The sequence below is a fragment of the Anopheles darlingi genome, chromosome 2 (assembly GCF_943734745.1).
Source record: "Anopheles darlingi chromosome 2, idAnoDarlMG_H_01, whole genome shotgun sequence".
Lineage (NCBI taxonomy): Eukaryota > Metazoa > Arthropoda > Insecta > Diptera > Culicidae > Anopheles > Anopheles darlingi.
This window is the reverse complement of record NC_064874.1, coordinates 29,679,403-29,704,402: the sequence shown is the minus strand read 5'-3', so window position 1 is coordinate 29,704,402 and position 25,000 is coordinate 29,679,403. Positions and strand designations below refer to the sequence as shown.

At 50.8% G+C, this 25,000-nt stretch overlaps 2 protein-coding genes across 3 annotated transcripts in view; one reads left to right on the top strand and one right to left on the bottom strand.

Annotated features, from left to right (window-relative positions):
* The window catches only part of LOC125949769 (26S proteasome non-ATPase regulatory subunit 8), a 594,091-nt gene that overhangs the window by 490,140 nt on the left and 78,951 nt on the right, over window positions 1–25,000 (bottom strand). The window lies entirely within an intron of this gene.
* LOC125949723 (AF4/FMR2 family member lilli) overlaps window positions 21,294–25,000 on the top strand; it is a 12,626-nt gene continuing 8,919 nt past the window's right edge. Inside the window, exons 1-2 of one of the 2 annotated variants that reach the window (XM_049677039.1) lie at window positions 21,294–21,781; window positions 21,881–22,322. In XM_049677039.1, coding sequence (XP_049532996.1) covers window positions 21,295–21,781; window positions 21,881–22,322 — 929 coding nt within the window. In that variant the 5' untranslated portion in view covers window position 21,294. Of the gene's footprint in view, window positions 22,323–25,000 lie in introns of both variants that reach the window. The other variant, XM_049677038.1, reaches the window with a different exon arrangement.

The window sequence follows — 25,000 nt, the reverse complement described above, 5'->3', positions numbered from 1 at the left end:
TTTGTGCAGTGCAAAAGACGATCGGATGGCAACTTCACTAAGAACGGGCGGTAGGGGGTGCAAAAGGTGAAGACAACAAAATGGCTCCTGGTAAGACCATTATCCCCCCCCACCCCCTCCCGGTCCGGTAGCCCGGCCAGGGTGGACACTCAGTGGCGGTCGGCGCAGTGTCAACCGTCAAACGGTGGTTTTATGTACCGTAAACGAAAATCGTTTTACGGTTTTATCCGCTTTGTTTAGGCATTAAATTAAGAAATAAAGCAGCTCCTTACAATACACCTCGCGGGTGCGCCTGAAAAGGGGAAGGAATGATGGGGCGCGTCCGACCGGTGCCCGTACCGGCATTAACGAGGTGCGGAATGGCGTACTTTAGGGAAATTCCGCACTGTTTTTTTCGATTTTTTTTGTTGCTTTATGTCACATTCTTTTATTCAGTTCTGTTGACTCTTGGGCTCGGGTCTGATGCTGGGTGCTCTGTGCAGCATACACTCGGCTATAGTGCTCGCGCGCGGTACACTGGAGGACAGAGGACTGCTGGCGTCACAAGACCTGCGCTTGAGGGTGTTATGAAGACGGACGAGGAGTTTTTGTTGTTCCACTTCATCGTCCTTCCCCACCGGGCTTTTCGCCAGTTTGGAGTCCATTTTAACGACTTTTGTCGGCCGCACTACCGGAACGGTAACCGGGAAGCCGGGAAAATAATTATTCAGCAAGTGCTGAATTACTACTCTTTTCGACCATTTCGTCAACGGGATGGAGTGTCAAATGTTTAAAACGGTCTTCATTTTGATGATCCTTCCAAGAATGGGTTTCGATTTCTTTGGTAGTTTGGGCAGGGTAAGTACTGCGTTTACTACATTGTGTGATTGATTTTGGAGTCCAGCTTTAGGTACTTTAGGGGCCAGGAAGTGATCCCTATCTTAACTATCGATTAGAAATCTCAATACCTAATCTTTAGTATGCAGAAGTTTTCCGAGAATTACGACAAACAATGTGTACGCTTGAAAAAATCATAGCCTTATCACTACAACGTAGCAATTCAAATGCTGTTTGACGTAGCTATACATCTCGTTTTAATGAAGAAGAAGTACGGTTCTTGAGTCCAACTTCTCGGGTATTCGCAAGCTACTCCAAGGATGCTTTATACACCGACTACTAAGATCAAATGCCAGTTGAAACTACCAAAACAAACGAGTCTTTCTGTCAGATATCAATGTCAAACGTATCATTTACCATTTTAATACAAATTCATAGCCGGTGGTTGCACTAGACAAATAATGAAATTAGCATTGCTTTGTTGGTTGATATTTGATAAGATTCCGAAACACGTGCCGCCTGTCCTATCGCTGCCCTATCTTCTCAACGTTACATTCATCGTTCAATGGAAATATCTCGATAAAAAATCTCCTTCTAAACCGCACATATTTGCCGCTCTATCATCACCAGTGCAAACATTGCGAGCGCATGCTACCGATAAGCGCTCCACGGTACGTACTGCTTCAGCAGAATTTCCCGGGGTCCAGAAAAATGGCCTCTACAAACATACCATTCCTGCTGATGGCAAAACCACAAAAAATAAGTCACTGAAAGGGATATTAAAAGTCCGAATTAAGAACGATCCGGCCATCCCCGGGGAGCGGTGTGAGGAACGAAAGCTCGCCACACATAATCAAACCCTCGGCCTCGGCGACCTGGGGGCCAGCGGTAGTGGTAGCGTTTCTCATCCTATGCACACAAACGAACCGAACCGAAGCAAATATTCTCTTATCACGATGCGGTGATGGTTAGTGCTGACACTACCAATCCTGCAGCGACCGCTGGTCTTCCCCGGTTCACTCCGATCGACCCGGCCGGGGATTTTAACCGGTTGCGTGTTCGGGATTTGGAATTCAAAAATCCAAATCCAAGTGTTTCTGCTCGAGTATTTTCTTCACCACAAGCTCCTCGTCACCGATGCCGATCCTAACCACACACACACACAGGCATACACAGAAGGTGCGTTGCGTTGTGGTTTGATTTTTGGTTCGTTCGGTTTTAATTACACCAATTCGGGGGATCTTTCGGGACCGACGAGATGACCAAAAAACCCGAAAATTATTCGCCATTTTCTGGATGACCAGCCACAGGGAGACGTTAGGGGGGAAGGTGACTTGTTGTTTGCCCATGGCCAGGCAGCTCCATCGCTGAACCCAACCGCACCGCACATCAGCAACGACAAATCCAGAGTCATCCCGAAGTGTCATCGGATCGGTAGTCAAACCACTCGGGTTTTAAGGGGTTATAAAATATACTAAGAGAGAGAGAGAGAGAGAAAGAGAGAGAGAAAAGCAACTGGCAGATAGAGTGCTGTGTCCGCCGGGCATGCAGAACTGAAACCACCAAAGAAATGCAAATGGCGATGGATCCATACGTCCATCTCGAGCCCCATCTTGCACTGTCCGCTCAAGGGTGTTCGAAAGAGGGCAAAGAGGGGAAGGGAAGGAGCACAGCTGGTAAGCAAACACTCTACACTACCCTCTTCCCTTTCGCCTTTTTGACGAATAAAAAAAACGGGGGAAAAAAGGTGGTCCGAATACTTAAAATATTCAGTACAGTATCCGCTTTAAATTTTGACCCAAAACTGATAACCATCGAGACCCAGGGATAAGCTCCCCCCCCCCCCCCGCTCCCCAGTCATTGCTGCTGTGCGGTCCCCGGATGCCCCAGGTCGAAAACATATCGAACAAACATCGCCCCGGGACCGGGACCGCCGGAAACCCTTTCTCAGCAAATGTCCGAAGCCCGATGGACCGTAGGTGACCGCATGAAAATTGAGTTTCCCAGGACGGCGACGACGCAGGCACAGGGATGGACCCCAAAATATCCCGTTCCGTGCAGGGGAGCATAAAAACCGAGGGCCCCGGGGGTGTCGAGTGAGGTTTTTAGAACCGGAACCCTTTTCCCGGCACATTACGGATACCGGGGGCATTGCGAAGAGCGAAGAGGCCCGACTGCGGACACTACACCTACGGCCTCCCCATCCCATCAGATCGGTCGGTCATCATTGCAAACACTGCATCATTGGACGCTTGGAATGAGAACCCCGGGCTGGGTCCACCAGAAGGGGCCGATGAGCCCGAAAGGACCGAAAGGTGGGAGATGAGGGTGATGATCTGTTGAACCTCCGCTCCTATCTCCGCAGAACCGGATCTGCGATACGACAGATACGAGATGTACGCTGCAATGGACATTACGCTGCAGTTATCGAAAGGATGAATCCTTGATAATGCGCACCACCGATACGCACCATTTGCAATGAGGAACCCGTCCCCTTCTTCCTTTTTCCTGCGACAAAGAGCCGCTCACGATATCAGCGATTAGTGATCAGCATTCTGATACATGTTTTTTTTCCCCTGCAGGGATATCGAATTTTGATGAAAGAAATCCAGCCCCAGCAGCAGCCCGGAAGCACCGCAAAAACGGGCTACTATTTCCATCCATCCATTTTGTTATTTTCTCATCATCAAAACCTCACCGAACAACGGAAACGATTTGCTGTCGGACTCCAAGCGATCCAAGGAGACCGGGAAATGAATATAAGAATTTCATAGCAACAAAACCGAAAACCCCTCCGTACCCTGAAAGTGAGAAAAGAACTTGAACCTGGTGTTCTAAGGGGGGGATTGCGCTCCATAGAATGGTTTGAAGGGCTCGCATCAAGCTCGAGAGGGGGGAAAACTATGCTAACGAAATGTAAATTTCCACGTCGATCCCCTTTGAACTATTCCTCCCTTTACCGAGACACTAATGCGCAATGGGCAACATCCCATCCTGGCATTGCTGATGATGCACCAGAACGATGAGCTTCTGTATCTTTCCCCCTCTTCAAACACTGCCACGTATATGCGCTTTGAAAAGGGGTGCGATGAGCTTTAAGCAGGAGGGAGATGAAATCCGATGAGAGACTGCCTCAGGCTCAGATTCACTATTCAACGGTCGCCTGACAGTCCTTACGCATTCGCTACAAGTGTCAGTAGGTCAGGATATACAACAGGACAGGTGAAGGACTCTACGCTCCGTTTGGTCCGCACGATATCGATTTGATTTCATTTTGCAACGGATAACACGCCGAGTAACATAACACTTAGCGTAGCACGGGCTAGGACAATGGGAATCCGCAACAGACCCTGCTGGCCAAAACTGAGACCATGATGACGGTTCGCATGATTTATGGTGTTTTTATTCGATATTAATATACGAGTTCTTGTCGTTCGCCAGCACATAACTCAATTTTTAGCTTCAATCACTCGTAAACCCGCAATATTTGCGGAATAAATCGATTGTCTCGGGGAGGGTGGAGGGGTATATATCACAACTCCGATTGCGTAACTCGCTCAATTGCTGATCGCTCAAGAGCCGTAGTAGTGGTGGTGGTGGCATTAAATTATGAGCGCAAGCGCCATCCGCTCGAATCAATAAACAACGAAATCGTTCGGACCGGGCTTTGAGGCCGAGCTAATTGATCGCTTAACCGTCCTGCGGCCACGGGGCTGCGGTCGGGGAACGACACACACACACGACACGAGCGAAATGAGCAATTTCAAGATCAATGTGAAGACCTTCAATCTTCGAACCGAAACGAAATGTGCAATCAGCGTCGGAACGGGCTCGCGCACACGCCAGCTAATTGAAGTCCGTGTTCGTTTCTTTTTTTTTTTTCTTCCCTTGTTTTCTTTTCGAATCTTCTTGTTTTTTTCTTGTCGAAATTAAAGCCTCAATCGAATTAATAGAGCCAGATTAAGAAGCTGGGACTGTCGGTCGGTCGGTCGGTCAAGGCGAGGGAATTGGAAAATGTGTGTCCGTAATCACGGCTAATAGAGTTAATACCCGCGGTTCAATTGAGCGGATCTCAATTTTTGACCAGATCAATCGCACCCCTCGTGGCCCGGAACGACACAACCGGACGCTGGACTGTCCGAGGACTGTGGCGGAAGTTACAGTGAAAATCATGACACTACTACACCCGAATATGGGGCTGCTGCTCCCGTTAGCGTGTAGTAATAAGCGGCGCTTTCCGTTGATTCCGTCGGCCTGTACGTGTCCATTATCCTGCCCGTAATGAAGTTTAACACAACGGAAAGATATCACAGTGTAATGTGTGTTTGCACCGGTCGGGGGGAGTATACGCGGACGAGCGGCCATATTAATTACCTTTGAAGGATGAAAAGCAAACGTCCAGCGATTGTATTTATAGCAGCGATCGACAGCAGCGATTGCCAGGTGACCCACATTACACACGAGCACACCAGAGGTCGGCCAGAGGTGAAGTGGGCAGGAGGCGCATCATGTTCGAAAGCACTAATTACTTCGCCAGCCAGCCGCAGGGCTCACGCCTTACCGTATATTTTGGTACACATCCGAAGCCAGCATCAAGCGAGAGTGTGTGTGTGTGTTCTGTATTCTCTGTATGCAAAAAAAACCTAACGCGCGTTAATAGCCGTCCTGACGCTAATTGTTGCTAGCATCACTTTGTCACGGCATCCCATCCTGTGCCTGGGAGGAATTCATTGATTTTCATTTTCCATCGAGTTTATGTTTTAAATGCTTCGATAAATGTCATTAAATTAAATGGTAAAAGGCCCTCGAAATGGTCCATTCTTGTGAAGTGCACAGTACGTGTGTGTGTGTGTGTGTGTGTGTGTGTGAGAGAGAGAGAGAGAGAGAGAGAGAGAGAGAGAGAGAGAGAGAGAGAGAGAGAGAGAGAATACCAGCAACTGTCAGCATGCCATTGTTGACAGGCTACTTGGATGGCTTCGAGGCATGTCGCTGGATGGATATTAACTTCAGTGCTTTCAGTGTTATTGGCTGACAAAGGGAAATGAAATCCGAGAAGGCCGCGATGGTTCGTCGAACATTTCCAGAAAATGGCCAATGAATCTGGTAGAAAAGGGAGCGTCCTCTAACCCCCCCCCTCCCTCCCCTTCCTTCCCACCTTGGCGTATTTGCACATCATTCTCCAAACGATAAAGTCAAACATTACTCGTCGTCAACCGAAAAGCCCATCCAACCATCATAAAACCATCACCAGCACCACCGTCTTCCGGGATAGTTTCCAATCAATAAGTTCGATCAGAACACACGGTGGCTGAGATGCGGGGATCAACTTCGATTCCCCTTCGTTTTCAACCGGGTCCATTCCTTCGGTTCCTTAACTTAGGACCACCGCAGGGCGCCACAAGACGAGAAACCTACAGGCACACTGGAGACGGCGGACGGGAACTATCAATCGGGAAAGTTTCGGAAACTCATCCGGAACTTGTGCGAACCCAGGACCGGGCTGGGCCCAGGACCCGCGGGGCTTATCGTTGCCATTCGATCGATTGCGAGCCACTTACTCCCGCGGCGCACAAGTCCCAGCCGATTTACACCCATATCCTCTCACACCTCGCGTCGCATCGTGGAAACCACCCTCTGGATATGCGTTCAGTGCCCCGACCGTTCGGCAGTTCCACAAGTGTTTGCGCCGGGCCACCATTACCATCGCCGCGCTATTCCCATGCTGGTTACAGGCAAATAATTTATGTCCCCGAGAACGCGATTTACTTTCTCCGGTCGCATCTTTTCCCCTCTCTCTCACTCTCTCGGGTGGTGTGCGTCAGAAGGGAAAGTCCATGTCCCTTGGTTCCCGCACCGCAAGTCGCACCATACACAGCATCATGATTCCGGCACAAACCAGGGACCCCGCATCACCGTAGTCGTCATCATCAATGTCGTCGACCACTGCAGGGTGTCGTCGCATGTGTGTGCGTAAAGATCCGGACGGAATATCGCTGATGAGCGTTCTATCGATTGGCCTTTCCGGTTCGGAGGTCAAATCATCACTCGTCCTGTGCCGCATTCCTGCGTGGTACTCCGCCAACTCGTCTCGAGTCTCGAGAGAAACATACTAGCGTTGAAGATGCAACGACGGTGATTGGTTCCAGCTGGAATGTTATGAAGTCCCGGTGTGTGAAGGTACGGGAGAAAGACAAATAAACCCTTGGGACCATCATGGGACCGGGATCATCACACTACATCACGACGACGACGACGACGACGAGGACGACGACGAACGACCGAAAAAGTGAGATCGTCCCGGTGAGATAAACTGCCGATCAGAGATAATCACAAAACCCGAACGGGCGTCCCGGAGCGGACGGAACGGAGATGAAACGGGCCAACTAGACGTTCCCTTGCGAAGGTCCCGTCCCGGCTCAGTCAGTGGCCGGCGTCCTGTGACTAGGGCACTCCAAAGAAGGCAAGGGTCAGGGGAAAGCAAAGAAAATGGCATTATAAATGGCGTGAACCTTCAATAAATGATTAGCAAATTAACCGATTGCCACCGAGGTAGTCTCCGGAGTGGCACACGGACACACACACACGGACACATACACACGCGCACACATCACGCTCTTACACAGGTTATACGTGCTCGCCATCAATAATGGATTTGGGGAGTGGTAGGTCTGATCCTTTGAACCTCATCCAGAGGCCACGAACACGATGTCCGGGCCAAGGGGAGGTGAAGAGGTGGTGTGGTATGAAAAATACCTTTCCGTGACATTAGTGCCCCCTTTCCGTGACCTCGGGCCTCGGGCTTTAGCGAAGCAGCACTCCTGCTAATCGGTCTCGGTTGGTGAAGGTGAACATTCGTGTGAACATCGTCCGGTACAAGGTGTAAACTTCCTGCTTTCCCCGAACCGTTCATTAGGTTTACCACCGGGGAATGGGGAAAGAGGACGTTTTTCCTTCGCTGGTAGCGTGACTATCGCTAAGCTGCGATCTAATTATGCGTCAGTAATTCGGAGCCGGAACCGCCGGTGGCCAGCTAGTCAGGATCGATGCCATTAGCGGACGAGATGAATCGTTTGCCGTGAGACCGACCAATTGAATGCAATCGAATAGCCGTGGCCACACGGGGCGAAAACTCTAGCGCAAACGAAAAAATTAATGCCAAAACGGTTTCGCTTGCCGTTTACATGCTGTCAAACGATTATTGGTCCGTGGAGCGTAAAACCTAGCGTAAAAGCTTTTTGCAAACGGTAGGGCTCACAATATGTTCTTTTTGTGGTTTACATCGACAGTGAGTGATCATTGCTAGTGTATTCAATCCTTTTCTTCAAAAAAACGATTTTAATTTCCTCAACCCGGCCATGTAAACATATCGAAGCGCAAAAGTTTTGGCATTAATTTTTTCGTTTGCGCTAGAGTTTTCGCCCCGTGTGGCCACGGCTAATTGATTTCGATGATTGTTTTAAGTTAGTCAATGATTTAATTCTTAGTTTCGATACAGAGATTTCCAGGAGCCAAAAAGGCTCCAATGCCTCCCTCGATGGAACGATAAAGCTTCTCCCAAAAACTATTAATTATATTTTAATGATACCAAACCACTCCACTCTGGTTCCATGGGGGTCTCAGGGGGGGGGGGGGGGGTCTCCGGTTTGTCGGTGTAGATAAAGCTCGCCCCAAAGTCGTTAGCGCGTACCGTTCGTTATGTAACCTCAACGATTGCCTAAACGAGAGGGGAGCGGAAATTCGCCGAAAACCGAGGGCCGAGAGCCAACTGACCACAACATAACAGGCGCGCACACACACACACAGAGGCTGAGGTCCTGGCAGATGTGCGCGTGTTTTAGATTAAAATTTAATTCAAGCGATTAACACACCCACACACACACACACATCGTCATTTGAATTCCGCAAGCAACGCAAGACCGTGCACCGAGCACCGAGGGCGCTCCGGAGGTCTGATGTTTGTGTAACGGAAGAGGAAGGACGGCAGCAGCAGCAGCAGCAGTTGGTGGTAATTTAATTGATGGCACATGAATGAATCATGGTGAGCATAATTTCATCACTCGCATATCTCCTATCTGCTCGGTTCGTTGCGATTCACGCGAGTGGCGGCGGCGGCTCATGGGTGCGGCCAAACTGATGAGCTGGCAACGGACCGGTTCACATGTCGTGGATGGTAAGCTCCGGCTGCTTCCGGCATCCCACTGTTCGAGGAGGAGAAGGAGGAGGAGGGACAGGAAACCCTTCACTACACCAGAGGGCCATCAATCTCACATTCCGGCCACACTCACACACATACACATGCACAGCGTCAGACCACAATCAACGATCAACCGAAGGACCGTCATGTCCGCCAGTTCCCGGGAAGAAGCGCGGGGAGGGGGGTTGACAAGCGACCAACCGCCCGTCCGCCCGTCCGTTCGTCCGCGTAAACTGCAAATTCCAAGAAAAGCAAATGCTCCGCCAACGATGACTACCGACGATGAGCACCGATCGTCGGCGTGCTCGGACCGGAAGACGCCACCCAGGAAGCCATAACGCGAACACACACGGACGAACACACACACACGGACACACGGACACACAACTATTCGTAATCCATAACGCGGTTCGCGCGACCCTTCCTTCCGGTTTCGTGACCACCGCCGCCGCGTTCGTCGAAAAGGGGCAACCATACACGTTCGTTAGTGGTTCGCCCGGATGTGGACACTCCCGGTCAAGCAGAAGAAGGGAAGGGCGCGGAAGGGCGTGGTGGCGTTGTGGTATGGCGAGGTATTTGCTTTTGGATGCCAGATTGTGGACGGATTGGGGCTTCAACGAAATTGAATTGAAGCCAGGCGCTCCAAAAGGCGCTGGAAGAACACAAGGGAGTAAACACAGTAGCCCGGTTTTTTTGGAGTTTCTTTTCGGTTCGGGGAAAACTTACGAATCCACCTCATCATCGACGGAGATGTCGAAAGACAAAGGCCGGTAACGAGCACGTTGGCGTCCCAAAGTTGATGCTGGTAGTCTGGCGGCGCATCATGCAACAAGACGATTGCAACTGAATCAAAACTCTTTCCCTACTCCAAACGCCCATGATACGTCGTTTCTTGTAGGTCAAACTCTCAGAGTTTGGTTTCGTCTATACTCGTAGCACAAGAGGGCGGAGGCCCCGTACGATGGGTGGATAAACTTACTTAGTACACTCCACTCCGGTGGCCCAGGGGACCGTTGTTCAACATCTATTTACTTTAACGTTTGCCTCGCTTTCCCCCGAAAGTTCACAAACTTCAACTCCCCAGCCCTTGCCGACGAAATGTGTCGAAAAGCGAAATCTGAAACGATCATCTATTACACGTAAACTTGTGTATTGTGTGCTACTGGCATACGGCCATTGGGATAAGGTTATTTTTTGTTGTTTGTTTCTGTACTGAGTGAACAGAAGGGCAGCAGATAGAACGCTGATAAGCACCATCAGATGGAGTCGACTTCTCACCTGACAGGCGAGGTATATATCCTCTGCGGTGCGGTGAAGCCCGAGGACCAATCACTGACACCGGCGCACACACACACACACACACACACACACACACACACACACACAGACACACTAACCGGCTGTGTTGGTCACTGCAAAAAGCGGATTGACCCCTGGCAGTGCAGTGATTGGCGCTCGTTCGATGCCCTTTGTTTCGGCCCAGTGGCCTGGCAAGGATCTGGAGATGTTTTTTGCTGTTGTTTGGAAATCCTTCCAACCTGGTGCGCCTATCCGTTACGCCGAGCGTAAACGTCAAACACACTGGCATCGATTGATTGGCATGCGAGTTAATTGTGGAGAGTGCAACAGATGATGATAGGGAGAGAGAGAGAGACAGAGAAAGAGTATGATATGGCCCAGCCCGGCCTTCAATAACGCTTTGATGGAGGCAACTTTAGCTACTAAACCGGGATAACACCCCCCCTTTTTCCGGGGATAGATTGTGGCTGTTGGAAGGGAGCATTATCCTTTCTGGCAGAATAAAGGGAGCAGCTTTAGGAATAATTGAATATCGCAACGTATAAGTTGCGTCAGTGAAAAATGCATCACGTGAAGCTGGGCGCAGATGATGTAGCTTTAATAATTGATGCACGACCCGAAAAATCGCGTAAAACTGACGCGTGGAACCAAAAAGCACATACACTACGGTGTGTTTGCTCACCCACACCCGATGCTTACGTATGCATAAAATCGTTCAAAAATGTACCGAATTAGCTCATCAATCAATCATTGGCCAATGCGCCGGGGTGGAAACAATCTAGTTACCATCGTCACAGGCTACCAAATTGTAACGTCAAAGTAGAGCGCCAAATTCAAAATGAAAAACAACAAAAACAAATCAAAACAACGTTCGATTGGATCGCTGTAAATGAACGGATGAGGTGTCACTCAAATTGTGATAATACACTCCAACTCCCTGCGGCTGCGACCACGGGCTGCATTGTTACATTGTTATAGTGAACTCCCCTCCTCTCGCAACAACAACAACAACAGGGACGCCAGGGTGCAACCGAGGTAATTACAATTTTGCACTCTGGATGATGCGATATCATACCTCCACGGTGCTGACAACAGTTGACAGCCTCGTACGGTGCGATCGCGTTCACTCGCCGGTAGCCGGTAGCTAATACCCCCGCCCCGGACCCTTCATAGCTCCCGAGTATGCATATCCGTCCGTACCTTCCGCACCTTCCACACCAAACACGCCCCGCCACCAATCAGCCACAATAAACATGACAAATTCATCAGCAGCTCTCGGGGAACCTGGCCCGGTCTTTGCCTAGCCTGGCCGGGGAAAAAAAAAGGTTTTATTCAGTCGCGCTGGCAGCCTGGCAAAAGGATTTCATCCGGGCGCGTCGGTCGTTTACCGGCGGACTCACCTGTCACGCTCTACAAACGAAGCTGGCACCAGTCCCACCAGGCCAGTAGTGGTGGGCCTGGTGGGGGTCGGCGTTCGATGGAATGCGTTGCACAAACATTCCACGGTTGAGTTGAGTGACTGGATGGTTGAGCGGTTTCCAGCGTTCTCGCGAGCGTTTCCGTACTGTACCAGATGGCCAACTCCACCAGTTCTCGAGCCACACACACACACACCTCTCGTACCTCGTCTGGTGTCGGTGTTGAAGCCCAAAGGGTCCCAGACAAAAACGGAGGAGAGAATAACGCACGTTGGAAGGAGAATTTACTCAACAAACAACTTTTTGCGCGCGCGTTCTAAACCCCTGCCCGTACCAGGAATCACTGTACCTTGTGTCCTTCCACCACCACCACCACCAACTAGACCGAACCGAAATTTGGCCATCAAACCGACCGGGAACGCCGCCGCGACAGCCTTTTGCTAACCTTCTCCTCCTGCCAATGGCTGCCGTTGCTGCTGATTGCAGTGTTCACACGCGTTCCAACCGACCAGCAACCCAGCATTCTCTCGCCGGCAGCAGCCAGTCTGACGACTCCAAATGGAAAAGGATTCAATGTGAGACAGGACGGCATTAGAGAGCGAGAGAGAGAGAGCGAGAGAGAGAGCGAGAAAGCAGAATAAGAGCAAGCAAAAAAACGAGGAAGATTGTTTACGTCACTCTTCATTCTGTTTGACTTCCACATCTGCCCGGCACCACCCGGCGGCTAGGGGCTGTTCCGGTTCGGGGCGATATACCACCAGGCAATACAACGACCTACCATCATCACCCAACCCAACGAACGATCCTCCGCCCCGCCATTGATTGCTTTCCTATTGCCTGGTTCCCCTATATCCTCTCTCTCTCTCTCTGTACTGTCGCACAGTTCAGTCGTGTCGTGCTGATGCGCCTGAAAGGTAGGCACTACGACGCTGGCGGCGAACCGACGGTGAAAGGAATCCACCTCCTCTTAAACTAACCTCTTAGCACTATTAAATTTCTATCTTTACCCAGTCAACTCGACGCTTCCGCTGCCGGCTGACAACAACAGCAGTACCAAGGTAGCTGCTAGGTAGGACGTTTTATGGTGGCTTAGTAGCTCTTTAATGCCAACCTAACGACGTCTGCAAATGAAGACACGAACCAACCGACCGACCTACGGACCGACCGACCGAACGATGGCAATGGCGGTTAGCAACCTACCATACTGCGCGGTGGCAGTAGGCCAAGCAAGCCTTCCGCTACTGCACACACACACACACACACACGCATACACGGTCGTCGTATTCGGTGACACGCGCCGTCTCCTCCGTCACTGTTAAGATGCTGTGGAGGGAATGGATGATTATGAGGTAATAATGTAGGTACGCACTCTCTCTCTGTCTCTCTCTCTCTCTCTCTCTCTCTCTCTCTCTCTCTCTCACTCTCTCTCTCTCTCTCTCTCTCTCTCTCTCTCGCTCTCTCTCTCTACGTCGGGGGCGGCAGAATCCGGCAGAATGTCCCGGTGACTACTCAACCCAGGAAGTAGCTTGAGGTCGAATTATCGGTCAAATGTTGGTGCCGTCGCTGTGTGTGTGTGTGTGTGTGTGTGTGTGTGTGTGTGTGTGTGTGTGTGTGTGTGTGTGTGTGTGTGCGTTTGTGTGTGGGCACGCTCCGGTGCGTATGGAGCGTGCTTTGCGCTCTCGTGAAGCGTAATCCTTTGCCGAACACAAGTCAACACCCGGAGTGAAGTCGGCTACCGGTGTTACCACGATGTATCGAAGGTTATGGTTTGTACCATACCAGACCAGACTAGGGGGAGGATGATTCCGTGTGCGTGTGTGTGGCTTCAATTATGTTCGCTTTGGAGAGCCAGCGAACCGTCAGGGGTTCCGCCACCAGTGATACCGCCATTTGTGCAGTGAAGCGCCGTAAGTTTGATGAATTCTGACAGCCGTTTCTAGCTAGTGCCTCTGCCTTTATCCTGCCTAGTATAGACCGGGGCCGGCTACAGGAATGCCATCGTTGATGCAAATGCGAACATGCGAACACGGTACGGCTAGACGCTTGACAGATCAGAGGCAAACAGATTCGGATGAAAATGCGGAGGCCTCGATGTGCGAAATGCCATTCCAAATGATGCCTTGTCGGGGATGATGCTGATGATGATGCTGATGGAGTCCTTTATATGGCTTCAGCGTACAATGTAGGTAGCCATTAGCAGCAGCAGCAGCACTATGCTCATCGATTTCACGAGCCCTGGCACTCCGATCATTGATGTAATTAAATTACATCAAATCGCAATGCGCTTGGCGGTTGAGCTTGCTAGCCATATAGAGGCTGTCTAAAGGCTGTCTAATTCATCAAAAAAATAGCCTTTGAAACTGAAGCGATTCATTTCAAGTCGAGCACAAAACGAGCGCGTATTTAGGTAATCGAATCTCAGCGTCCTTAGAAGCGAGTAGCCATAGTAACCATCACGTAACACAGCTGATGATGTTTAACCACATTTGCAAGCGAAGAAACAAGCGGAACTCACTAATGATCCACTCTACGCCATCGGTATCGTCATTGGATCGTCCACGTCGCGTTGTGTCCTTCGCCACATACCATCGCCAACTTTGGTCAGGTAACGAAAAAGCCACCCTCCACCCCTGACTCCATAATCCGTTAGCAACTTCAACTTTTCCAACCAGGGCAACAGCACCCGGGCCGCAATTGTGGCGTTAAACGGAATAGAATGTGAGGGGAAAAGGAGCGGAAAACCTATCACCTCCGGTCGCTTGCAGCAGTTCGGCGGTAAACGGAGAGAGAGAGAGAGAGTAAACAAGCACTCCTTCCCCGTTCATCCTTCGCGGCTCCTGAGGGCGCAGTAATCCAACTTTCTCATCATCGAAGCACCCGCACCTTTCCTGGCGTTTTTTTTTTCCATTGAGGAAGAGAGGGAGGGGTGTTCCGGGCGAGTATGTGCCATAACACTCACCCCTCATCCTGCCTTTGCTTGTTGGTTTGTTTGATTATTTTTCATCGCCTCGTTTTTTCCGCCGATCATCATTTCTAGCGAAAATCAACAAAAATCTTCGCCATCGGCGGAGAAGGAAAGAAAAAAAAAGCTGGAACCCTGGGGCCGACACCGAAGCCGGCGCTGGAGTAAACGAAAAAGGAAACGATAATCATACGAGGGTCTCCGGTGCAGAAGGGGAGGTGTTTGGTTCGGTTCGGTGGGTGGTTTGGTCGGGAAAACAATTAATAACAGCCGCCGGCGTTCGTACGATCGTTTAGGACACCGAGCGCAACCGATCCTCGCCCCAGCAGAATGGGGCTGGGAATGCGGGGTGAAGGCCCATCATCCTTTACCAACGGCATCGCATATTAATCAAATAAAGAAATCCAATACCGACGATAGCGATAGATTCGCCAGCTTCCAGCCATTGAGAGCCGGTCTGGCCGATGGCCCGGTAAACCTCCGCTATCGGTAACGTCAGTATCAGCAAAATGGAGGCGGTGCTTCGGTGGGGGATGAAATCATAATAACAATCATTTCTGGCTGGCACGATTCCACCCCCGGCTGGTAGGTGAGAAGCCGGTTTTCGCAACAAATTATGCTTTGGTGGTGACTGAATGTGGCCATAATTTAGGAAAAACATTTGCGCGACGAAGAAAAACCGCAGCATTCACAAACGCAAAGCAAAAAAGCAAACACAAAATGGCGCATAATCTTGAAACTAATGGTGAAACTATATTGATAAAGCTGAGCAACACGGAAGACATGAACCACCGGAGACAGAGAGAGACAGAGACGGAGAGAGAGAGAGTTTGTCATCACTGCCATCATCGAGTCTTGGCCTGCGCTTGATCAATTGAGTCATGCGAATGGAGCAGCGGACAGTGACGAGATCATAAATAAGCATCATGCCCTCCAGGCCGGACCAGTAACGCTGCACGCGGCTCAGATACGCCACTGTCTAGCATTTATTGTCCGTCCGTAAGTAGAAGGACTCGCATCCACGTCCGTATCCGTTCGGTTGACCAGCCTTGGCGACCGATCGGAGTCAACATTATTGTCCATCAAAGCCATTCCGGTGTGTTAAGATTGATTTTGGGTTTTTTCTTCCATTTTTTTCATCCTCTCGTTCTCTCTCTTTCTATCTCTCTGTCTATCACTCCTCCTCTTTCTATCACTCTGTCACTCGAGGCCCGAGGAGGGTCCATTTTTCTATTCAACAGTCAGTCCATGGTGCGTTATTCTGGGAAGCCCAGAAGGTCCATTGGTGGTGAAAATGGAAGTGACGATTGTGTTTCGCCACATTGGATGGTCTTAGAAGTGGAGAGAGAGAGAGAGAGAGGAGAGAGAGAGAGAGAGAGAGAGAGAGAGAGAGAGAGAGAAGGAGAGAGCGAGCGAAACCTGTTGGCTGGTTCCGACAGGTTGACGAACGAAGAATTTCCACCCCACCACCCGTGGCCCCTTTTTTCCCTCCGCCGGAGGGGGGTTTTCCACAATCAAACACAATACAGCAATGCCCTCCGGCATTTCGTTGTTGAAATGCTCTTTCAACACTGTTGTCGCTGGGCACTGGGACGAGTGTAGAGAGGGCAGAGTTTATGTTTTAACGATTTTTTTCTTACCCTCCCCCCTCTCCTTTTTCTCTTCCTATTCTTTGCTCCTTCGCGTTGGTCGCTGTTGTTTGTAACACTTAGCAAAATAAGGACGTGAGTTTCCCCATTTTTTTTTCTCTCTCTCGTCTTCCACCGACCGGGCCAGAGGTGAACAGCCGTGCGATGATAGAACAACATTCCCGGTGTCCCGGGGAGTTCAATTGCTTACCTAGTTTCCGCTGGCGCTTCCTTTCCCCCGGGGCGGCGGAAGGTGCCGAACCGTGGGCAGCAGTTCACAGAATTTAAGAACTCTTTAAGCGTATGTGTGTGTCTGTTTGTTCAAACACAATGTGTCACAATGTATTGAAGTGTCTTGGCCAGAAGCAATGGAATTATGTTGAATGTGTTGCTACAGGCCATGAAGAACCGGACATGTTAAAGTCACCGTTTGAAGTCCACTTCGACTTCAAAGAGTTCAGAGAGAGAGAGAGCGAAAGCGATGCCGGTCAAATAAAGGCACGAGTACGAGGTTTTGCGTCGGAACAACGGAAAACCGACACCATGCTTATCAGGATCTCAATTGCATGCACTACTCCTTCCTCATAAATCTACCACATTTATGCACTCCACGCAAAAGCACTACACATTCCACTGCTTCATGTTCTTCAGACTATAAGCATCGAACATCGGCAATACATCAAGCAGAAACATTGGACTGACTCGTACGACGCACAAGAACAGTAGCAGCAACAGCAGCAGGACCTTGTTGAACATCTCGTGTGCTAGTGCTTGTGTGCTTGTGTGTGTGCTCTAACGCAGCGAAAAACAATCCAAACACACTCCGCTATCAGATTAAATAAACAAGCGCCGCCGGACCGGGTATCACATCGATCGTTTGTACCGTCGCCCCACCTCCGGAGGCCCGGAGGAACTGGGACCGGCGGTTGGAGCAAATTGTTATTTAGTAAATCCTGCACTTCATTTTGCCTGCCCCATTCCCGGATAATCGTTCCTTCACGAGAACGACGACGACGACGACGACGACGACGACGACGACGACGAAGATGATGATGATCTTTGCGCTCAACGTCGACCAACGTCGACAAAGCCCGCGTACCCGGGCGTGGATCGTCCTTTTACCCGTTGTTCTGCACCGTGCACCCTTGGCCACGAGAGCAGCGCCGGGAATTCCTTGTGTTTGCAGCGAGCACCAACGATGGTGCTGTCTTTGCTTGTTCGAATGGAATATGTTGTAGCGATGGAGCATGGCATGAGCCCTTTTCTGTAATCGAACGACAAAGAAGCTTACCTCGTGCCTCGCAGAATGACACCGGCACTCCGCGGTGGAGTGTCTCTGCTCCAGCCACATGGTAATACCACTTTGGACGGAAATAAATATCTGGCGGATTTTACAGCACCACCACCACCACCGGTAGCACTTATTGATTTTTGCTTATTCCGTTTTCCTACTATTGCTGTCGCCGTAAAGCAATGTTGAAGCCACGGGGAATCCGGGCTGCTCATGCTCGAAAGATCCTTAATTTATGCTCGCACCAGTAACTCCACTTGACGCTTCTTGAGACCAAATGGGGGAGGTATGCACCTACGACGTTCGCTTCACCGTCATTACGGTGATGACGAGTGGCGAAAGCTTCCCGTTTTCCATTCAGTTGTTGGTAAGCCACATAATTGTGTGTACTTTACGTTGGCCTGGAGCCCCACCCGCTCGGATCCGGTTTGATCGATTGTTTGTGTTCGGTTTTACGCAAACGAAGAAAACAAAAACGGCTCGGCAATCTCCACAAATTTGCACATTCCACCCAGACGTGGGTGCTTCGCTTCGCTCGTGCTTCGATTTTTCTCCCCCGGAACACCGGAAGGAATGTGTGAGAGCTGAGGGGGGCTCCAAGAGGGGGATCGATTTCCCATTCACCACAATCCACTTTAAGCTTTTCGCTCGGAAAATCGTGCAACGCGAATTGAATTTTGCCTTCCGGCCATCCAATCGGATCCAATGATCGGGCGGTGGCGGAAAGGTAATGAAAGTATTGGAATAGGTAATGCGCCCCCTGGAAAGGGCAGCAAGGGCTCGACTTTGGCCGGAATTGCAAATGCTGATCGCTTAAAGGTTGGCCGGAATTAGTGGGAATCGGGAAAATCGCAAATCGCGGAAGGTTCATCGTACGGCATATGGTATGCCGGGGGCACCTCGACCTCGTAGATCGGAGCTAACGATTTCCAACCTTGCGGCCGCATTAGGTTTGCGTTTTTGCGTACAAGGAACGAGCTCCAGGTCAGGTTTGGCACGTGTTCGCTTCTAATGATCCATTGCTATGGTTACTAGATTCCATTCTGAGACTACCACACGAAGGCAGCGAAGTACACACACATCATCGTAGTGGTGGCTGTTGACTTTCGGATTCGCCACCCAGGAGGTATGCTCCGTTCCGTGGGTTATGTTGGAAATGTTTAATTAATTTTGCAGAATAGTTCATTTCAGCGGAAACAATGTAGTTCTCTTGTTTACTGCTTGACAACGATACAGCTCATTATAAATTCAGGCCAAATGCAATGCGATTTGTTCCGAGGAAATGTAGCTGCTTCGGAGGAAAAAGTTTATTGCGTTGCGTTGTTGGAAAAGGTGCAAGGGAATGGTGAAATAATTTTATGTTGACGTCAACAACACGAGTCGCATCGAAGCCGCATTATGAATTCGGTAAATAACGTCTTTGAACTGTTCGAGTAACATTCGAAAGAAAATTACTGTTTGAAATTGAGAAAGAGTCAATTTATAAATCCCAGAAGAAACTTGAAAGAACGGAATACAATCTAATGAAGAACCCCTTCTGGTAAAAGCTGATGATCTGGGAAATAATTGAAGCGAATCATATGACAAACGGACCACCTACAGTGAAAAATCTTGTTTAGCAAGTTACAACTCTTCGAAGCCGCCCTTCAAGAATTCCAGTTGAAAAGGCATCAAAAAATATCTACTTCTAAGATACCCAAAACATATTATTTTATAGAAAAGAAATTGCGGATCACTGAACGACGAAAGAGATTCAATAAGAGTTACGACTCTTGGAAAACCATTTCATTTACTTATAACAAAATTCCCACCAAAAAGAAACAAACAACAAGATCTCGTGGTATTTGCAATTCGAAGTGAATCGATGAAAGCATTACACACCTCCACACAGATGCGACTAATAGCGCCCGGATGTGACAGGACACTCGAGACCGGTATGCGCGATCGGACACACCAGCTTATGCAACCATCATCTGCTGGTCGCCTCGTATGATCACATCCCACATCATCACGTCGCGGTTATTCCGCGCACCCATTACGCCGGTAATGAACCGTAAGCCGACAGACTGACCAGCACACACACACACACACACACACAGGCGCGCGCACGCATCCCTCGAGGTCCTTCACACACAGTAACGCTATGTGGCTTCCGCGGAACGCCCGCACAAAATGCCTCCGAAAAATGCTGTCCGGACCGGGCCCAGCAACGGGGCCGGGCGTGAACCCGCGTACCGTCATCGGAAATCACCGTGTGGCCACCACACAAGCCACGACTGCGTGATCGCGTGTCTGTGGGAAAACGTCGTCGTCGTCGTCGTCGTCGTCGTCGCCCTTCCAGTGCCATAAGTCAACATACGATCCGCACCGTTTTGTTTTTTTCCCATTCCCCTGGTTGCTGAGGGTTGATGCCGGTCGAGCGGCATCATCGACCGGTATCGCACCCGTATGGCCAGGCCAATGAGGCCCGAAGGGAACCTTCATGTTCCGTTCCCGCTTCGAGATAGGACCCCTCGTCGCTCGTAGGCACGCGTCCCGTCGAGGAATCCGTCAAGATGCCCTCCTCGGTACAAACACAGTCGACCATATGACGCGCGCGCGCATCGGTCGTGACCCCCCCTCCGGAACACTGCAACCGGAACGGCTTTGGCACCCTTTTTACTGATTTCCCCCTTTTGGTCCGCACCGCCGCCTCCGGACGCACACGTGACCCTTATGGGAGCGTATGGTGTGTGTGCGTTCGACGTCGATGACGGATCGCGAGCGATTTTTGAGCTCGATGCTTACTATGTTTGTACCGCTATGCAAACCTCGAACCAGTGACGAGCGCATGAGATGCCGTGTCCCAGTCGTCGTGTTCACCCTCGATGGTGGTCAAGGCAAGGATCACGGGCACCCCCGGCCTGTGTGTGTGTGCGTGTCACTGAGGGAGAGTTTGGTGTGCGCGAACGGCTCAGACCTCAGACCAGCATCCCGTCTTTGGCCGGAGGACCGGAACCCCTCCGTACCTCCGCTACCGCTGTCCACCATCCCCTCACCATACCCTCACCATACCCTCATGGGATGAAACTCCGCCCTCGACAAGAAGATGGCCGCACGAGGGCGGAGTTTGCTTGATTGAGCTTAATTGGATATAAAAAGCTGATCAGGCGCAATATTTAATTCATTGATAATTTTGCATCCGAACTGAGCGGTTATCCCGAGCGTCCGTTCGTTTACCCGCCGGCCATCGGATAATCGGATAAACCGGACCGGAACGTCGCAACCGCCGCCGCGTTTAAGGATACGACGCAGCAGGATCGTGTGCCGCGAGTGTGTGTGTTGTGACAAGGAATGTGATCCACGTGCTGGCTGTATGTGTGTGTGCGCGGAAGTGGAAAGGAGTTCGGTGCCTTCTGGAAGAAATCCCGCGATTAGCGCGAAGTGTTTTGGTTTCGATCTGTCTTTAATCGCGCGTGTCAGTGTGTGTGCGTGTGAGAAGGAAGAGGAGAAAGATGATTTTTAATTAAATCAATCAGTCAGTGACACACCTTACGAGTTTCTTGGTGTGCATGCTGTGTGTGTGTGTGTTGGAGGTGGTGGTCAATCTTCCTGTGCCGGTGTCACCGCCGGTGTCACTTCTTCTGACTGCCTTGTACCGCTGCGTGTGTGCTTGCGTGTGTGTGTGTGGTATTTAGAGCGTTGCGATGGAGACAACCTCCTTCGATGACCATCTTTTCGGGGATTTCGCGAGCGAAACGCTTGGTTCGCTGGCCGGTGCCAGACCGATCCACGTCGGTCCGCCCGGTGCCAGTGTCGGGGTGGTCGGCACCGGTGGCCACGGGAATCTGCAGGTGATGATGGGTCTCGGCCACTCGCCAACGCACGATGGCAGTGCCGCCGGTGGTCAGCGGTTGCCCGAAGTGAACAGCATACTGGCGGTGTCGGGGTCACCGAGTTACAAGCACATCGACTACACGAACCTCAGCAAGGTCGAGTTTCACCAGCTGCCGAACGGCAAGCTGGATTGTCCCGGTTCCTACTCACCACCGACCAGCTGCACCTCCGCCGCCGCCGCGTCCCAGCAGCAGCTTCACCAACAGCAGCAGCAGCAGCAACTCCATCATCAGCATCACCACCAGCAGCAACAGCAACAGCATCCAGGTGCGGTGGCCAAAACGATGGAATACGGCTGTAAGCTTGACTACTACACTACCTGCGGTCTGCCATCGGCACACGGCCTCGGCGCCCCCGACATCGCCAATAAACTCGAACCGTTTGTCAAAACCCTAGATTACAATGGGAACGGTCGGTTGGACTACTGTACCTCGTCTTCGTCGTCGCCCGGCGGTGGCCCGGTGAGCAGCAGTGGCGGAAAGCTGGACTACGAGACGACGATTTCCCTGTTCCAGCATCCAGGACCGCCACCGCCGCCTCAAGCCGGTCAACAACAGCAGCAACACCAGCAGCAGCAGCAGCAGCAACAATCGCCATCGCACCTCTCAAGTGGGATGATCGTGGACAGCGGTGGTGGTGGTGGTGGTCTTATGATCAATGGTCAGGGTGGAAAACCGAGGAAAAGCGACGAAATGAACGGAGGGACGGGATCGGGTTCCTCGACACCGACAACCACGACCACCACCTCCAACGCGGCCACCAGCTCGATCGATGGGAATGGCAAAAAGAACGACAAGAAGAAGACCGATCCGAACGGGATCAAGAAGAAAAAGACCAGGTAAGAACGAGCCCCCCCCTGGGGGGGCACGAGGGAAAATTATCCTTTTCAACGGTGACGGAAAATCCGAGCATTTAACCTCCGAAAATTGCGTCGGAATTCGGATCGATCCGGGAACTCAAGTCTGGTCTTTCGGGCATGTTTTCCATCCATGTTTTAAAGCACCTAGCGACCGTGTTGAAATGGTTTGACCACCGCAAATTTATGCTGCGTAACGTAGCGCACCGGTCATACCCTGGCCACCGGCTATGGCTACCGGGCTATGTCCTGGCATAAAAAGCATCAAATTTGCAAGCCACCAGCGCCTCACAAACGGGCGCAATTAATGGATGCCGCCGTGGCAGCAGCCTCCCAGGGGAGCAGGGACAGACAGCAGAGCACACACACACAGCCGCAGGACACAGGACAGGGAGCGAATTGATCCGGCATTCATCACCAAACGGCGGGAAGGCGCCTCCCGGTCCCGCTTAAAGCGAGTTTCAATGAGTGAGTGAAAGCTCAAAAAAGGGACAAAAGCAGAACAGAAAGTGGACAGCAACAACAACAGCAAAAAAAATGGCACATCCACGAGAATGACACACAGATGTTGTCAAAAAACCAGAGAGACCAGACCCAGTGACAGCACCCAGACAGTCCGTCCGTTGTCCGAATGGTGCGTGATGGATGCCTGGCTCTGGGGGAGGGGACACGCGGGCAAAGGGGAGCAGTCGGTCAAAGTTGGCCGTGTGCTGTCGAGTTGGCATGTCCATTTTTCGGCTTCGGCTGCCATCGTCAATGTCAATCGAAGTGAGCATTGAATGGCGATCATTTAACTAGCGAGCGTTCTCTTCCTCCTCAACAAAAAAAAAAAACAACAGACACACACTAGAGGAGGCTTGATTCTCATATTGACCAGGGACTCGCGCTCTCCCAACATTCGTGGAGTGCTCCTCGAGTTTACTCTGCCCACAGAGACAGAAAGCGTATTCATGATATTGTCTCTTGTGGTTCCAACGAGGCAACCACGGGCATTGAACATTGGAAAATACAAATGGTTCTTCTGCTCCGCACATATACTGTTATAGCCTTCGGCCCCAGTGACAACACTACATCTCTCGAACCCTCGGATTCGAGGTTGGATTTAATCGGCACCTGCACCCCCCCTTCCTTCTTCAGTAGTCGGCACACACCCAGAACGCCTTGTAATCATTATCATCAGCGCACAATGAAGCAATTGAACCGTGCCCTGTGTGCTGTGTGTGTGTGTGCTGTGCGGTGTGGTATATCAATCCACCTGGAAAAAGGGACGATCGGCCCCACCCTTTTCGGCCTCTCCTTTCACCTCAAGCAAGAAAAGAATTTGCCAAACAACCTCCGCACCCGCACCCAAAAAAAGGATAGCTTCCCTCACCGAAGGTTCAAACCTTGATTAAGTGTAAGTTATTTATCCGCTTCTGCTCTGCTAGGTCCTCCTGGGGGGGCGGGGGAAGGGTGGTCACCGGAGCGACCTAACGCTCCCTTGCGTTGTTGGAATAAGTAAACGCACCATCCACCCCTTCGTCTACTGCTGCCCCTTACTTTCCCTTGAGCGATTCCTTTTCACTTATTTGGAAGCGCTACACAAGGAACAAGGGGATAAAAAAGGGATCCCATATGGACCCAGTTCAACCTAAGTTCAACCCAAGGGTAGGGTAGGCCGGGGCGGGTTGGCGGAGAATTTCTCGAAAAGAATGCTGTCCTTTTAACCCGATCCCGGCTCCCGGGGTTCCCGGGGCCAAAGTTCGACCGCCGAAGAGTGCAATTTATTTATTGTGATCAATCTCTTCTTCCCCGGGCTCCCCAGAAAGGCTGCTCTTTCCGACGCCAGACTCACTGAAATCAATAGATCGAAATCAAAATCAGCTATTTGTTCGTGACGAAGCAATTCGATCCGAGAACCGGGTACACTATACAAGCTACCTGGCCGCATGATCTGATCCGCAGTAGAATCGGCCAATAGATGGCCCAAAATTCGTATTCGTATTCGCAGAATGCCGTAGTATCCGACTTCTGCATAAACTTTATGCTAATTCCTTGGGGTTTGGGTCAAGGTTTGCGTTTTTGGCTTTCCGGTTTGGCAGACCCCCGGCATGCCTTCTGTTGACTTTGTGCGGGTTGCAGTTTGAGTCAAGGATGCCAGCGATGTTTATCCACAAACAAACGGTCGGTCCGGACGGGCCGGATGCGGATACCTGACCGATCTGTCCGCCACACCGTGCACGGCCAATTTGTGGCCCGCATTCTGTTCGGTTCGGTTTGTTGGGGAACAGTGTTCCAACAATAGGTCGAACCATCTTCGAAACTGGGTTTGTTGCTGATGCTGCTGATGCTGCTGCTACTGCGGCTCCTGAAGCAATGATTCTTGATTTTTGCGCTTCTAAAGACCGTTCCGATGAACAATGAAGTTAAATTAGACCAATATAGAACCCGAACCCCACAGAGCGCCATTTGTTGTGACTTCTCCTAACCCGAAATGAATGTGTCTGTGTGTGTGCTTTGGGGTCAGCACATCTTCACCCCTTCATTGTGTCCTTCGGAGGCTTCGGAGGTCCTGTATGGTATCCCGTTTGCCAAAATTCTTGGAATTCATCTGCAGCACGACCGGGGACCGAGTGAACGGTTGGAGCAATGGCAACGGCCTAAGCCTAACCCCTAGACAA